This window comes from Microtus ochrogaster, linkage group LG2 (assembly GCF_000317375.1).
Source record: "Microtus ochrogaster isolate Prairie Vole_2 linkage group LG2, MicOch1.0, whole genome shotgun sequence".
In the NCBI taxonomy this organism is placed as follows: Eukaryota; Metazoa; Chordata; class Mammalia; order Rodentia; family Cricetidae; genus Microtus; species Microtus ochrogaster.
In genome coordinates, this window is record NC_022028.1 from 29,913,762 (window position 1) to 29,931,152 (window position 17,391).

The 17,391-nt window shown below is 41.7% G+C and overlaps 1 protein-coding gene across 1 annotated transcript in view; it reads right to left on the reverse strand.

Moving 5' to 3' along the window:
* Col4a3 (collagen type IV alpha 3 chain) overlaps window positions 1-17,391 on the reverse strand; it is a 124,807-nt gene that overhangs the window by 27,612 nt on the left and 79,804 nt on the right. Inside the window, exons 21-34 of the mRNA XM_005360037.2 lie at window positions 16,130-16,294; window positions 15,583-15,675; window positions 15,044-15,139; window positions 13,775-13,845; window positions 12,303-12,485; window positions 11,121-11,289; window positions 9,159-9,251; window positions 8,260-8,361; window positions 6,405-6,502; window positions 5,839-5,989; window positions 5,431-5,544; window positions 4,255-4,422; window positions 2,704-2,793; window positions 2,239-2,373 (exon numbers count right to left, since the gene is read on the reverse strand). Of these exons, the coding sequence (XP_005360094.1) occupies window positions 2,239-2,373; window positions 2,704-2,793; window positions 4,255-4,422; window positions 5,431-5,544; window positions 5,839-5,989; window positions 6,405-6,502; window positions 8,260-8,361; window positions 9,159-9,251; window positions 11,121-11,289; window positions 12,303-12,485; window positions 13,775-13,845; window positions 15,044-15,139; window positions 15,583-15,675; window positions 16,130-16,294 (1,728 nt within the window). The remainder of the gene's footprint in view (window positions 1-2,238; window positions 2,374-2,703; window positions 2,794-4,254; window positions 4,423-5,430; window positions 5,545-5,838; window positions 5,990-6,404; window positions 6,503-8,259; window positions 8,362-9,158; window positions 9,252-11,120; window positions 11,290-12,302; window positions 12,486-13,774; window positions 13,846-15,043; window positions 15,140-15,582; window positions 15,676-16,129; window positions 16,295-17,391) is intronic.

Below are 17,391 nucleotides of genomic sequence, written 5' to 3' on the forward strand. Positions count from 1 at the left end.
TCCTCCTCCTCCTCCTCCTCCTCTTCCTCCTCCTCCTCCTCTTCCTTCTTCTAAAATAACCCCTTGGGTCCAATTAGTACTCCCCATGTATGTATAGGTCTTGGCTACATCCCCTGGAACATGGGTAAGCTATCATGGACCATGCCATTGAAACAAAACAAAACAAAAAACAACTGGCCCCCTGTCTTGATATTGCTAATTTGATACAACCTAGAGTCACTTGGGAAGGGAGAAGCTCAACTGAAGAATTGCCTTGATGGGATTGGTCTGTGGCCATGTCTGTCAGACATCGTGGTTGAGGTGGGAGGGCAGAGCTTTTCATGGGTAATAAACACCATCTCTAGATATTTTGTTCTGCGTTATATAAGAAAAATAAATGAGCACGCCAGAGAGGAGCCAGTAACCATCATTCCTCCATGGCTTCTGCTTGGTTTCTTCTTGAGTTTCTGCCCTAACTTCCCTTAATGTTGGATTGTGACCTGGAAGTGTAAGCAAAGTAAGCCATTTCCTCCCCATATTGCCTTTGGTCAGAGCAAGTTAGAACATTGTCCTTCTTCCAGTGACCACCAGCTGCCAGAAGGTCTTCAGCTAGCAGGGGAAGCCTCAGAAAGCCTTGGAGCCAACAGTTACTTGCTTGTCTGAATCACACTCATAGAACCTTCTTTTTTTTTTTTTTTTTTTTGGAGGCTCCCCTGGCTATTGCATTTGCTGAGTTTTCTGCTTCCCTCATCTCTCCAGTGTCTGTGGTCCAGACACATGGCAGCACACCCAAAGAAGGACAGGTATGACCACTGGAACCAGCTGCTGCTTCTCACAGTAACACTGGATAAACACACTGGATAAGGGACTTGACCTCTCAAGTCCTATGTGTGAAATGAGATTAGCAATGGCCGCCTGATTTCTCAACCACATATGATCTTTCTCCACCAGATCCACCTCCTTGGCTTACCATGAGATTGAGTCAATATCTATCAAACCTACTGTAGTACATGAACATGATATATAGGCCTTGGCTAAAAAGTATAATATTTCTCATTTATGCCTTACATTGTTCATGTTTTTTTTGTAGATATGTCTATTTCCCATGCAGGTTTCTCAAAGTAATACAACCACCACTGATTTGTATCTTCCACGTCTCCTCCACATCTGGAGTGAATGTCTCTGTGTTTAAAATTCACATTTAAAAAAAGGAGGTTTCTCCTGGCACACTAGTACCCAAGAGGTTTACATTAGGAGAATCTTGAGTTTGAGACCAGCCTGGACACACAATGAGTTCAGGGTCACGTGGACTATATAATGGGGTCCTGTCTCAAAAACAGATTTTTAAAAAGTTGATTGTGCAGATATTAGAGAGGCTTAGATAATATGTTCCCTTTTGCTGTTCTTGAATCTGTGATCCTCAGCTATATGCTGAAAATGCTGTGACAATCTACACCTTCACCACTCTGCTTAAGTAAATGACAACCACTTCCTAGTTTTCCTTTCTCAAAAATAATTTGGCCACCTGACTGACTCTTTTAAGAAGAAAACAATATTGTTTACCTTACTAAAATGACTTTCATAAAACTATTTTCATGCAAGAATGTAAATTTACTTTGAGCAGATTCCCCTGCAGATCCTAGTCCACCTCCTTTTTTAATCCCCTGCTCCCATCAGCCCTCTCTGTTTCCTTAGGCAGCTTTGCATATACTTTCTCATTCCATGAGCACTATATGATAGCATGGATCCGCACATGAGAGAAACATACGGCATTTGTCTGGATCTGAATGCACTTAATGTAGTTCTTGTTGGTTACCTCCATTTTCCTGCAAATGTCCTCACTTTGTTTTTCTTCATGCTTCTGAAAAGAATTACACTGTGCACATATACCGCTTTCTCTGTGTCCCTCCCTGTGTTAAAGGGCTCCTAGATTGCTTTCAACATGTGATGCTCTGAACATTGCTGTGTAAGTTTCATAGAAATAGATGTCATATTTACATAGACTTCTTAAAAATCTGGGCTTTGAGGTATCTGATTAAAAAAATCAGCTAGTATCCATTTAAAAACAGCAGACCAGAATGCAAAAATAAAAGTGAATGCATTCAGTGAGTGACATAGTATTGTTCATGCTCAGCCTCCGCATGGCTGTGTGACTGAGCAGGTGACTCAACACAGTCCTCACTTGTCAGCTAAAGAGGTTTGCTCAGATAGTTCTGTAGCCCCCAAATCAGCCGACTCTTAACATAGAAAGTTCTTTACCTTTGAGTCCCGGTTCTCCTTTGTCCCCCTTTAAATGTGGAATTTGGGGAGATGCAGGATTTCCCTTCTCTCCACGTTCACCTTTGGCTCCCGGGCGTCCTCTTTCCCCCTTTATTCCTGGGATTCCAAGGCTACCTGACAGACAAAAGTGACCACATCAGGTCCTTCATTCATAAGCATTGCATTAGAAATCAACATTTAGCAGAGCGCATGATAAAACAGAAGTGTGAACAGTGCTAAGAACTTGATAGTGTTTCCGAACACACAGCCCTTAAGCATAACGGTGCTGGTGTAGTGTGAAGGGTGAAAATCAGCTCCATGCCAATGGGAGAAGGGAACACAGAAAACCCAAATATGTTCTTCCCTCACAACTATTTTCTTAAAGAACAAATGTCATTTATTTTGCAACCAAGTAGATAAGCACTGTCAATACCTCATGCCACCGAGAAAGACACCAGCACTCACCTCTCTGCCCCTGTGAACCTGGTTTCCCAGGAGACCCCAGAGGACCAGTGGTTCCAGGATAACCCATCATCCCAAGCTCTCCTTTCTCGCCTGTGGGGACAAATTAACACAAAATGCTCCATGATGTATAAACTATGAAAAAAACCAAAATATTCCAGAAAACAAAATATTATAGACAGAGAAGTTGGGAGAGAGTGATTTTTTTTATGATTTAAAAACAATTAAATGTTTACGGGAGAGAGTGATTTTTGTAAATAAAAAAATATCCAAGTTTGGGTAAGAGATGGGTCAACGTCTTTTAAAACTTGGGTCTGTATGTCATTGTAGCAAATCACACCAGAATTGACAACAGTGTTTCCTGAGCTTCCGGTGCATCTGCCGTATTACTTCCTTCCCAGTACAGCTCTCATTTTGTTCCTTCATAGTACCTAGTGAAATTAGTTTTTTTCATTGTTTTGAAAAGTAGCTTACTAAGTGATAAAGTTTTATTCTGACGTTTTCATTTATGTATTTCATAATACTTTGTTCTTATTCATCCTAAAGTTGGTTTTTAAATGTCGTTCTTATTGCTCCCCTACTATGGGAGATGTGAACTAGAATAGAGTTGGTACACAAGAGAAGCCCAATAATAGGAACCAAAGCATAATGCGTCAGTTAAGCCATTATCACGGTCTCCTCTTTGGAGAGGAGACCAGTGATGTCCTTATGTCTCGAGGAAGCAGAATGTTCTTTACAAATGAAAGAAGAATTAAACAACCACAAATTCAAAGGAATTAGGAAGATATAATGTGAATAGTCTTGTGACCACACTGTAGATGACTTAGATACAATGGGCATGTTTCTAGAGCAACATGGAACCAAAATGGACTCACGGAACAATAGAAAATCAACTAGAGCTGTTTCTAGTCATCATAAATTACAGCAAACTGATAATTATGTGTATAGGTGACTGGAGAGGCTAGAAGAGGATGGCAGATCCCCTGGAGCTGGAGTTACAGGTGGTCATGAGCCACCTGGTGTGGATCACTTGGGAAAACATCAAGTGGTCTTAACTGCTGAGCAATCTCTCCAGACCCTGAGCTGATAATTTAAAGACTTTCCACACAAAAAGAGTCCAGCCTCAGATGACATCGCTAGTGAACTCTGTCATGGGGGTCAAGGAGGAGCAGTTCTTCATAAGGTTTTCCAGGAAACTGTGCAGGAGAACTCACTCCAGCCTGTTCTCTACAGGGGCCAGCATTGGTCCAAACAGTATTGAGCCATCACGAGAACACTGACCAGTGTTCCTTGCAAATATAAATGCAAAAACCTCAATAAAATCCTAGTTGGTATCTTATAATATACAAAATTACTCCACAGCAAACATAACCATATCCTGGGTAATTATAAAATGTAATGGTTCTATTCTACTGTCCTGCCTCTTGACCCTTCCCTCTTAAAATGATTTAGGAGAAAAAATAGACTAAGCGGAAAGAAGAAGCATACAGTGTGCAGAGTCACCTGGAGGGAAAAATGTGGAGGAAGACCTTGGAGAAATGACACAAAGAATACCTGGTAGCCCTGGGAATCCTGGAGCTCCTGGATGTCCTTTCCGGCCAGGTGGTCCTATCTCACCTGGATGACCTGGCATTCCTGGTGGGCCAGGTTCTCCAGGCATTCCTGACCTGTCCAAGCCTGGGATGCCAGGGTCTCCCTTTGGCCCTGTATCACCTCTTCTACCTACAGATGAAGAGATGAATGAGTGATTTAAACAAATGCTTCCCCTAGCACCTCCAAAAGCATTTCATTGTTGATTGTTTAGCTATATGATGTTGGGCAAACAGCACACCGATCTGTGTGTTTGTTTATTGTCTCTCCTACAATCTCTCAAATCCTCACTGCTCTAATGTTATCCACTTCAGGGGTCATACAGTGATCAAGGAAGAGTGCTCATGTCTATTTCTGAGAGCTGCAGATGCATCCCAGGACTTCCCTCTATGCCGTTTACCAGCCCTTCACCGCAGGCCTACACAGCAGCTCCCAAGAAGTGAACTCCCATATGTTCTGCAAACAGCAGTGCCACTCTAATGATGAAGTGTTAGCCATGAATTTATCTGCAACAGGTAAGCAGAATGCTAGTCTGCAGACACTCAACACAGTTCTAAAGACCTTTTCCTAGGAGCCAGCACCAGATCTGGTTGAAAGGGCCCAAGTAGGTAGAGTATGTTTCCCAGTTAATAGGTCATTCAGCCTTATTCCCTTGGGTTTATTTTCACAGATATTGATTTCATGTTGCTTATGATGTAATCAACTACATATTTTAGTTTACAGCTAGACAGGTAGCTTTGTGTACGCTTTCTCTGCCTTCATCATAATAAAGCTGCTATTTCCTTAGGACGTTCTAAAAGTAAAACACTGATTGAAAGTCTATGCATATGAATATATATTAATGACTCATCTACCTGCCAGTCTATCTTTATCATCTAAGCTCTTGGTGGGGGTTATATTTCTTTACATAAAAGGAACAAGTCAACTCACTATGGTAAGTTTGAGTCTCTTCGTATAACCAGTACCCACTGCTAATTGGAATATCCATAAAAGCCTGGGTCATATTTCAAAAAAGAACATGTCTTGCTGAACAGCAGTCAGGACTTGTTGCTGGACAGTTTCCAAAGGACAGAGCCAGAGGCCACCTACCCAGCCAGCCATCTGCCTACCTAGTTTCTGAATGGGAGGCCTTCCTCGTACCTGGTTGCCCTTTCAATCCATTTAGGCCCGGAAGTCCTTGGACACCCTTGGGTCCTTGCGTGCACCTCCCTGGGGTTCCTTTTGTTCCAGGTGGTCCAGGCTGTCCTGGGTCTCCTGCAATGGAGATTCCAGGCATTTGGTCAGGTGTCAGAGCCCAAGGCCCCATCCTTCTGTGACTTCACCTTCCCAAACCACACCTCTACCTGATACCATCAATATGCTTGCATAGAGGACACTCAGGAAAAAAGGAAGAAGTAAGGAGGGGAGGAACATAGAACAGCCAACCTGAATGGAAAAAGAACTAGGCTTTTTCACTGATTTATTCACAGAGATGGAAGTGCTTAGAGCCCCCTAGAGCACCTAGTGGAGCTCACTAAGGAGAAGGGTCATCACACTTGGACCTTGTACCTGGAGGCCCATCAGGTCCATCCTTTCCTGGAGGTCCAGGGAGGCCTGGAGACCCAGGGAGTCCGATTTCTCCACTTTCCCCAGGATTGCCTCTTTCTCCTGGAAAGCCAGGCTTTCCGGGTTCCCCGGGCTTGGCTAGTGCTGGTTCTCCCTGCAGCAGAGACATTAGGTTAGTGTCCCCAGTGGAGTGCTTCTCAGTTCTGCTTGCTAGGGGTGCTCCGAGTTTGTTTGCAAAGAGACCACAGTTCAGCAAATATTTCCCTTTCAACTTTAGACAATGACCTTGCCGCAAAATACTGCTTCAGGATATACGGTCCATATCCACTGAAGAAAATGTGAGCGTCCCTATGTACTCTGAATGTTTATGAAGTCATTAATAAGAGAATAGATATGTGAGTTTCCACAGGGACTTAAAAATTAATATCTACAAATATCCTAAAAAATTAATATCTTTATTTATAAATATACTGAGAATTTCTAAATCCAAGTGTCTTGTCTGATAAGGGCATTTCAACTACTGATTGTAATTGGCCCGCCCTGAACTCAGTGTTTCAGTTGCTGCAGACCTTGGCTCCTGGGTGGCCTGGTTCTCCAGGACGGCCTGGCTTTCCCGGTTCCCCAGGACAACCAGGTGATCCTTTTGTTCCTGGGAAACCTTGATCTCCTATAAAAAACACAAAACACAAGCAGTAAACATTGGAGATTAGCCTCATCGAAAGTTTGTGAGCAATATTTCCTTTATCAAATACATTGATGAGGCATCCAGGTAGAGAGATGCTTGTATGAATGTTTGGATGATGATAAAACCAACGGATAAATTAGCAATTCAAAAATAAAAACCAAAACAAAAGACTGAGTTGCAAGTCAAATTGCCTTGGATATGAAAGTTGTTTCAATAAGAAAAAAGAAAAAGAAAATTCTTAAACCTCAACTACTCCAGTGCAGAGTTATGGAGCCAGGCCCAGTGGATACACCGCAGTACAGCTCTCTGGTCCTCTAGCTCTTTGGCTAGCTCTGCTTTCCAAAGTTTCCCGCATTTGTCCAGAGAGTGGATCCAGAGTTGCAAAATTAGCATGCAGGTTGTTAATGGAAGACCCAGGAATGACTAGGCAAAATATGGGCCAGGCTCCATTAGTTCATGAAGGAAGAAATCCATGAAATTAGAATCAAACCTGCTTCGGGGGTTGGATTTTCATTTGCTAAGTGTTACCTTACATGGGTCGAATAGATGTGCAATCAACAATGACGTATTAACAAGAGGTGAAATATCAAAACGATTGTATTTTAGCAAAAAATTTAGGCAGTTGTGAAACAAACACAAAGGTATCATAAAGCCTACAGTTCTACATAATAGTCCAGTGCCTGAGGGTTTTTTTTTTTTTTTAATGAATGGATCCTAGCCTGGATTTTGTCTGATGTGCTTATCAAAGGCACTGCTCAAATTATTATTCAGTATAAGCAGCTGGAGTTGTTGGAATGTCTCTATTTCGATGAAAACAGTATCTTTCTTTTTCCTTGTCGAAGAGATTTATTTTATCATCTTAAAATTAGGTCTATGTATGTGGGCATATCAGTGAGTGCCAATGCCTACAGAGACCAGAGGCACCAGGGTCCCCCTGGTTACAGCTACAGGCAAGTGTGAGATGTCTGACCCAGGTTCTGGGTATCAAACTCCAGGACTATGTAGGAGCAGTATCTGCTTATACCTGCTCAGACATCTCTCCAGCCCTGGCAACTTTCCTTAAAGCAGCATATTTACTCTAATTGTTTTCATGCTCACAGGGAAGCCTAGGGTTTTATTTGATGCTATGGAATGAATTCAGAGCCTTATCCACGCTAAACACACACTCTACTGCTATACCTTATAGCCCCAGGCCAATGTGAGATCAGTATTTAATCTCTTATTTAAAACTGTGTGGAATTCAAGGAATTCCCAAGAAGGGCAGAGTTAAATAAAAAATTCTTGTGACTAGAAAGAATTGCTATTACCATTTTAGAGAATTACCTTGCAAGGTTTTTGGTTTTTTGCTAGTTTTCTGTGCTTTTTTAGAAAGCGTGATGGGCGGGTCTGTGTGACGATGTTGTTTTCCACTGCTAAGCCCACTGCCCTGAGTTCAATCCCTGGGATCCGCATGGTGGAAAGAGAGAATGGAGGCTGGCAATTGTCCTCTAACTTCCACACGTACTCTCTATCCCCATGGCACACAAAATAAATATGTTAAAGTGCAGAAAGAAAAAACATGATTAATATGGTGCCTGGCCCAATGTGAATTCTGTCTTTTCACCTGATACCGTCCTAAGACTTCTGAAGAGTCTTGGGCAGCATCGTTTGCGCCACAGATGATGTGTTTCCTATTTTATTCATGGTTATAGCTGCAAAGCATCCACAGCGGACCTTATATTCCACAGTTTTTAATTTACCTTTAGGTCCTGGAGGCCCAGGAAGTCCAATTCCTGGGAGCCCTGGTTCACCATCAGGTCCAGGTAGACCAGGCTCACATATTCCCACAGGTCCAGGCAAACCTTAAAAACACATACATGCACACATCAGTGAATTTCCTTCATTTGTTTTCCTAAAGAAATGTCTGTGTTCTCTGTGTCCTCCAAGTGCTTTCTGGAAATTGTGAAATATGTTTTAAGGTAACATCAGCCTTTCTTTCCTATCCAGTGGGCTGGAGGTCAGGAACTGCTATGAATTTTAAAAATGTAACTTCCCAGGACAGTAGAGGCGCATGTCTTTAATCCCAGCCTTGGGAGGCAGAAGAAGGTGGATCCCTGTGAGTTCAAGGCCAGCCTGGTCTAGAAAGTGGGTTCCAGGACAGCCAGGGCTGTTACACAGAGAAACCATATCTTGAAAAACCAATAAACAAAAAAACAAATGATAATAATTTAAGAAGATCTGAAATATCTTGAGTGATATGTCTTCCTCTATAAATCAAAATTAAATTTCAAATACTTTTGTAGGTAAATCAAGTTTCAAATATAGTTGCTGAGGGAAACACACTGATTCGTGCGATAGGCGCTGCTTGCTCTCCCAGCAGAAGCCATGGGGATCACTCTGCTCTATAACCTCTGTAAGCAACTGTATCCATTATCGTTTGGAACTGTTGCTTCAGAAGCACCAGGGAGCCTGTGGATAACCTCAAAGGACATTAGAAAGCCCCCTGCCTGCTTGCTTTTCAGAATGGTTCCCACCTGTAGTCTCTTTCAGATGCAATGAATGTATTTTCTTTTCCTTATAATGGGAGTGGTATTTTCTCAGGAAAGTGGGAGCGCCATCTGATGTCATGGACCACGTGTTTGGCAAGAGGGGTACTCACCAGGTAGACCTCGGCGACCGGCCTGCCCAGGGGGCCCTGGAGGTCCTGGGGGACCTGGAACTGGTGTTGATATGCCCGGTTCTCCTTTAAGGCCTTAAGAAAAAGACATAATTGTAATATTGGGTTGTGTATTAAAGTATGTTTTTGCAACCATGGGAACTATTAAGAAGGAATTTAAACACATCCCAAGGAAAGTAAAACCAAGCCCTGTTTCTGTGGGTTTCAAAAGTAGTTCAGGGGTGACCAGTCTGCAGAAACTTTTCTAGTTGATCTGCAAATATTCATTGAGCCTTGCTTTACTTAATAACCCTGCAGGGGGCGCTGGAGAGATAGTTCAGCTGTTAAAATCAGGACTGCTCATCCAGCACCCTCATGGCAGGTCACACTGTCTGTCACTTCAAGATCTGACACCCTCACATAGACATGCAAGCAGTTAAAACACCAATGCAAATAAAAAGAAATAAATTATTAACAAAAAGAAATAAAATAGCCCAGCAGGCTGGCCTATGAAATGAAAGGTTACTTGGGCCAGGAATTGATAGTAGGAGTGAAGTTGGAGAATAGTGGCAGGGTACAAGTTTATCGAATGGCTGGTGTTCACGGAAAGTTAATGAGGTCTACTGAACAAAACAACAAGTGTGACTCAGCTTGTGGGGCCCGGATTTGAAGCTTGGCACTGCTGTTTGCAAGCTCCGTGGGCGTGGACCTATTTCTTAACCTCTTTGAGAAGTTCCTTCTATGTCACTGTGGAAATAATGATCACCTTGCAGGTAAATATTTAAGGGAATGCTCTGAAAATAGTGGCCAGTGTTAAACCATGTTTGTGATTAGTCTTCTCACCATCATACGTTAATAATAATAAAAAATGGCTTCATTCAAAACTATAAAAACATGATGGGAGAATTTGATACATTCATATTTAGAAAGAACAGAAGAGGGTTGGATGAAGGATTAAGCAAGCGTCAATAGACTATATAAAGGTCCAGGTAGTAAGTAATTTGGGTTTTGTAGTTCTGATCTATTACAGCTACATTGTAACAGATCATTGGTCATTGTTCAGTAGCTGCCAAGAACACAGAAGTGTGGCTAAATCCCAATAGTCTCGTATAACCACTGTAATTTGGATTCTATAAATTTTAATTTGTACTAGAATGTTATTAAAATCTTCTTCAATTGCTAAAAAAAACCTATAGGAACCCTTCTTAACTTTGGACCACACGAAATTCACTGATGGGCTAGGTTTGAGCTTCCATGTAGTATGCTAAATCCCTGGATGAGAACAACAGTCTCCAAGTTTAATGACAAAATGTCATTAAATAAGCTTTACACACATGTGGATAAAAATATACATTCACTTGATGACATATGAACACTATGGAGTGGTACCCGAATCTTGACAAAGATGATTTGGACAGCATGGGTTTCCAATCAATCACTGTTTAAGTGCTCACTGAAGTGATAAATACCACACAGGCATGACTTATTGAAAACTCTCCACAGTAGGGACCTATCCAATACCTGTGGGACGCCAAAGTCACATGGGCTTTAAAATTATTATCGATGATTTTCACATATCTTAGCTATTTTGATGTTTGGTTTGTAACCTGGAGTCACAGATACAAGGGAAGACACTTCTTCAGATCAATTTGTTCTAATTTAATTTACTTAGATAGTTATTTATATTTTGCTTTTTGCCCCTCCTGTCTCGTAGTTGAATTCTACCCAACCCTTGGAAAGTGTGTTGATATCAGTCATAGTAAGCGATGATTACAGGAAGTTTCAGATGAACTTTCTGTTACAGGGGAAATGGATTTTCTCTGTCAGGTCTTTCGCAGTCTCCGAGGAGACAGACTTGCCAGGAACAGATTTATGTATATGTTCATTAGTTCTGAAAGAGCCTTGTAGGCTGTGAGAACCATCCCCCACTTCGCAGGAAAGCAAGACTGGAAAAAACTAACCAACCGGCTTCTCCAGGTGGTCCCGGAGCTCCAGGAACTCCTTGCGTTCCCTTTGGACCTGTTTCTCCTCGAGGTCCATAGCCCGGTGGTCCAGCTGGTCCTGGGGGTCCCGGAGGTCCAGATGATCCAGGAGCCCCTGGAGGTCCCTGGTCTCCTTTCCTTCCACTCAGGGCCTGTGACAACGGGAACATGTTCGGCAGTGTCTCAATTCAGTATTTCCTTACCGCAGGGTAGTTCAAGCGCAAACAGGGGACCACGGAGGTGCACATGTATGTGAGTGTATCTTCAAACTTGCTTACCAAGTTTCCCCCACTGTCCCACTTGAGATCCTCTGTATTGAATAAATCTGATTAACCCTTTGGAAAGTGAAAAAGCTAGCATTTTGTAGATTCACTTGGGCAAACTTCACATAGGTACATTGTGGGACACCCGTGGTGTGTCACCCCATGACCTTCCCAGTTGAATGTGTGAGACATTCTATCCTTGGAAAACAATAACCTTTGCACGAACTGAAATGTTTTAGATATTTTATCTCTTCATTTGACTAATATATCCCCGAATATTGTATCTTGTATGCATTTTCGTAGAAGAATAAGAACAATCCCAAAAATGTTTGCTAAAAATTTGCTTTACTAGTAACTTTCTCTTTTTTCCTTTTCTCTTCTTCCTTTCCAGTCCGGCTCCTCTCCTTATTTTTGGAGACTGGATCTCACATGGCCCATGTTGGCCTAGAACTTTCTATGTAACTAAGAATGACCTTGAACTTCTGCTATGACTTCCTCCAGCTTGGATTACAGATATGGGCACTCCTGTCCCATTTATTCCACGTTGAGGATTAAATCCAGCACTTCCTCTGTGTGTGGAAGGGTTCTGCCAACTGAGCCATATCTTATCCCCATTTTTTGGAGTTTTTCTACAGATGCATTCGACCCACATATTGAGATACAGGGTGTGAACCAGTGTTGTTATCAGCATAGAGTTTCAGTTGGGCTAAGCCATTGAAAGGAGCTCATTTTGTCCAAATACTATGAATATCTGCTTGGGTTATTACTGCTATTTTGAAGACGTCTTATTTTGTGGCTAGAGTGAAGAACTACATAATTTTGGTGATCACATTATCTCCTGGATTCTGAGCATTTTACTACAGAGTGGAAAATGTAAAAAAAAAAAAAATCTAAATACGAACCGGTTCACCTCTAGGTCCTGGCAATCCCTTTGCTCCTGGACTTCCAGGAATTCCATCGAAGCCCTTTCTCCCTGGCAGGCCTCTGAGTCCAGGTTCACCTGGGTCACCCATTTGCCCCCAGGGTAGAGGTGTTTCACCTTTGCTTCCTTTCAGTCCTGGGTGCCCTTGGTCCCCTGGGAATCCCTATGGTGACACAAAAGGGAGTCGGCCTTCTGTTCTGATAGAACTGTCCTTGGTCAGTTGTAAAAACATTCTCAAGAAGAACTTTTCAATTTTAATAAACATGGTTTTCCCCCTAAAACGTATTTAATATTTATATGTTGACAGACATATGTAGTTGTATGTTTATAAAACACCTAATATACACATACTATTAAATACATATGTTAGAGGTTGATTAGTCATTGTACACAAAGACCCATGACGCTGCTCTCTGAAGGGTAGACAGCCCAGTGCCTGTATCAGAGACTGCCCATGTGCCTGCCTTGGTCTCTGAGTGTCTCTTCTGCTTTAGAGGAAAATACTAGAACATGGATATCTTTCAGCATACATTCCTTTTGGTGGAGGCGGGGAGGAGTGGTTTTAAAGACAGAGTCTCAAACTGTGGACAAGCTGACATGGAAGTCCCAGCAATCCTGTCTCAGTATCCAGTGTTAGGATTGCAGGTATAAGTCACCAAATTTAGCTGTTAACGTGAACTTTTTTTGTGCCACAAATACCATGCCAAACATTTTATTTATTTTGTTTTGCTTTTTAACTTCCCAAAATGAAAAAGAAGCCACCTGGACATTATAAGTCATTGTGATTAAAGCAATAATTCTTTCATTGACATAGTGGTAGAAATTCCATCTGCCATAGCATCATCAGAATTCAGACTATGTTCGAGTTGATAAATTCTAACATGCATCTCTTAGTTATCAAATATAACTTTCTGGCTCATTATGTAATAAATAGAATTAATAACAGGGTTATATATAATAGTAAAATGACAGATGATCCGTAATTGTAACAACTATACTGAGATATGAAGGCATATAAAGATATATTGAGGTATAAGCTACATACCATAAAATTGATTCTTTACAAGTATATATATATATATATATATACCTAAATATGTAGATATGTATATATGATTATATATTAGTAAAATTTAATGATTTTAACCATAATCAGCATATTAAATCATCTTCATTGCACCCACAGATACCCTCGAATCCATCTATCGCCAATCCCGGTTTCCACCCTCAGCCCCAGGCAGTGATCTCTACCACCACTAAAAATGACGTGTGCATGAATAAATTCACCAATTCACTCATTTACTCAACAAGCACCTGTGACCGCACCTTCTGTTTCCTGAGTTCAAAACCTACACTTTGCCATTCCCTGCGGACCCATGTGGGATGCAGTCATATTTCTAGAGAAGTCAGCTTTCCGAGCTGAAACTGAAGTTTATAACTATGAGATCTTACTGAAAATCCTGGGAGACCTGGGCTTCCGGGGGACCCTGGGTTTCCTTTCATGCCAGGTGCACCTCGTCCACCTGAAAGGCAATTGATTACAATCTTTTGAGCAGAGCGGTGCCGTGTATGGAGAAGACAAAACATTTCCTGCTGAAGACCAAAAAAGAATTCCTATCCCGTCCATGTAGGCAAAGTGGTCAACCGGAACACTTAGATCCCAGCTTCCCAGCCCTCTCAACCTTGCAATTTTAAGGGCATATATATTATATATTTACTTTTCTTACAGTAAAAATAATATATGCTCATTGAAAGAAAATTATACAGAAGAAAATAAAAACTGTGAATCTACCATGACAAAGTTAGCATTTGCTCAATTTTAGAATATATTGTAAATCTTCACATCCATAAATTCATGAGACTCATGTATATACTACTTTAGAATCATACAAGATACCTGTCAACCTGTCAATAAGTATAGATGTCGAGATTCACGTCAAAACATTTTGACTATTATCTGGCTAGGCTATTTTTTTTTCTTTTTAGCTAACTGCTGTTTTTCACCATGTAAGCTATGTTTTCAGCCTTTAGCCACTGTCATGAATGCTAAGCAGGTATGCTCAGATATACAGCCCTCCAAATGTGTGAGTCTCCTGTCTGTCCCAGACATGAAAAGATAGCATAGCCAATGATGTTTTCCCCTTAAAAAATTGATCCAGCAAGTTTTTGAGTTAGAAATTAACCTAATGCTAAATAAAATAATTCAAGCTTTTAAATAAAAATCTTTGTTATGAAAAAGGACTTAGAATGCTGGAGTATAATCGGCTGGAGCCGAGTACCTAGCAGGCTTCTCAAGTGTGCCCGCCCTTGAGGCTTTCTCAGCACCACCATCCCTACAGCTGTGGGCATGGCTGCTAATTTTTACTGCTCTCACGCCTTACAGGACAAGCAAATACTGCGGATGTCATCAACTCTCTCAAAAGTGGGACTGACCGAGAAGGACTCTGTGTTTGCAAAGGGGGTCCCTTGCTTCCAGCAGGACTCCCTTTACAATTCCCGGGGTGGGGGGTGAGGAGGCTTCATTAAGCACTCAGTTACCCAAATGGAATTGGAAAAAAGATGTCAGAGATTTTGACTGACTTCGTGGTAACACATTGACTTCAGAACTCTTCCTTTAAGTTCATTATGCCACTCAGGCAACCTAAGACCCTTTCCAAGGTCCCAGTCTGTTTACTTTTCTGTCCCCACAAAGCTGCAAATTTTCACACAAAGTGTCCGTACCTGGGATACCTTTGACACCATCTAGTCCTGGAAATCCAGGGAGACCAGGGGGCCCTGGGATGCAATGGACCTCTGTGCACGGAAGGCCTGGTTCTCCTGCAATGGGACAGCGCATGCATAGGATTACAAGTCACACAGACTGGCCGGAAAGGACAGGTTTTCCCCTCCCACCGTATTTACTGAAACATTTTTTAATGTTGTGAAACTAACCCCGGTATTAATTTACATTTCTGTGTATGTTCTCTTGTGAGTTATGAGTCTTTGAGAGATGAAAGTTGAAGAATCTACACACAAAGCATCTACTGTTTCGATTTCTCCCTGTGCACCTAGGACAGACTCACTTCAGACTTAGCATGCTAACTGAATTACTGAGTTATAGATAAATGGATACTTCTAGGTAACTGGCTGGAAAAGAGGTAATTCTCTGACTACTTGAGAGATCACTGCTGCTTGGAGAGGGGAAAAAATTGGTGAAGCCGTGATGGAAGTGGATTTTTTTGTTTGTTTTTTAAACAGCATAACACTAGGTTTGAACAAACCTTTCGGCCCGCCAATTCCTGGGTCTCCTGGAGGTCCTATATTGCCTGGCACTCCATGATCACCAGGTGGTCCCGGTTGAAAAACAATGTTACCTAAGAAAAGACACCGTCAGAGATCATTTTTTTGTCTGTGTATATCGGTGGTTAGAGTGCTGGTCTGACACATGATGCGTGAGGCCCTGGGTTCAATGATCTACACTGACACAACACAAAACAATAGTAACACTACCACTAAATACACACACAAACACACACACACACACACACACACACACACACACGTTAAGTTTATTTGCTTTTTGGATATACATATAATTTTACATGCATTTCTTCCATCCTTCTGGTGAAAGCTGCACTTTTAGAAGTTTCTCCACAAAAGATGTGTGCTTACAAAGATGTACTGTTATTTTATTTACATTTTCTAGGTTGTACACAGGTACGTGAGCATGCCTGAGTTTAGATGGCTTTGATGTGGTTGTCCTCAGGAAGTTCTGTGGCACCTGTCATTGGGCAATGGACTCCTAAATACTCCATTTTATATCTTTACCTGGAAGTCCTGGAGGTCCTGGTGGGCCTGGTGGACCTGGTGAACCCGGGCAGCCCAGGGGTCCAGGAGGGCCCACAGTGCCTTTTCCAGGGGGTCCTCTCTCCCCTTTACTTCCTTTCAAGCCTGGCCATCCAGGAGGTCCTCTGGGGCCAGGCCTTGACAGACCTTGGAAGAAAGAGCCATTTGTAGTGTTTTAATTTTTCTTCTGATGAATATGTTTATTTTTCAGTTGAAAACAGGAAGATAGATTCTTATTTACAAGAGTTGTGAAGTTGATAGCTAATTAAAGCTCGTAAAACAAAAAGAGACTATCCTTCCTTCCTTGGCAGACTTGATAGATGATAGATGGCATCATATTAAGACAAAGTGTGAAACAGCCCATTCCAACAAGCTGATTCATGTGATTTGGTACAGGGACCTGGAGCAGAGTCTGGAGTGAGCTGTAAGTTTTATGTTCAATGACTTGTGAGGAGTTCTTGCACAAGTGTTACTTTGTAAATGATTTTTTAATTAGAAACTAGAGGATGCTTAATTTTGGAGCTCTCAGATGAGAAAGAACAAGTTGCAATTGAAATGTATTTCCACCGTTAATAGCTGGGGAAAGGTGGGCATATCTGCATAGAGATGCTAGGGTAGAAGGTGTAGATCCAACCCTAAGTCAGCAGTGTTGTGACGAGGGGCCATCTTGAACTTCTGCCTCACAAACAATTTAAGTGTTAGGAGGAGTGATATTGCTACCAAAGAGCTAAGAAACAAGTGGGGTTGTTAATTGAGCCCAAAGCTAAATCCCTTCTGATTGTAATCCTGCTTCAGAATCTTGTACCTTTCTGTTCATTGCCTTCTTAGAGGAGACAGTGCTTTTCTTAGGGTCTTGGGGTGGAGAAGGAAGTTTCATTAAACTCTCATTGAGAAGCTGCTCATTCTAACTTTAGGAGATACCCACCCCTAATATGTATATATATACTCTAGTTTCAGGAGATAGCCACTTCTAACATGCATCATAAGTCTATATAAATCGCAGCTTCAGGAGCTACCCACTGTTAACATGTATACATACGTCTGTATACATTCTAGTTCAGGAGATACCCACTCCTACCATTCATACATAAGTCTGTATACATTCCAAATTCAGGGGAGAGCCACCACTAACGTGTGTGTGTGTGTATGTGTGTGTGTATGTTTGTGTGTGTGTATATATGTGTGTGTGTGTGTGTGTGTGTAGTAGGTATGTGCAGGCATACACAATATTTGTCAATTTCTTT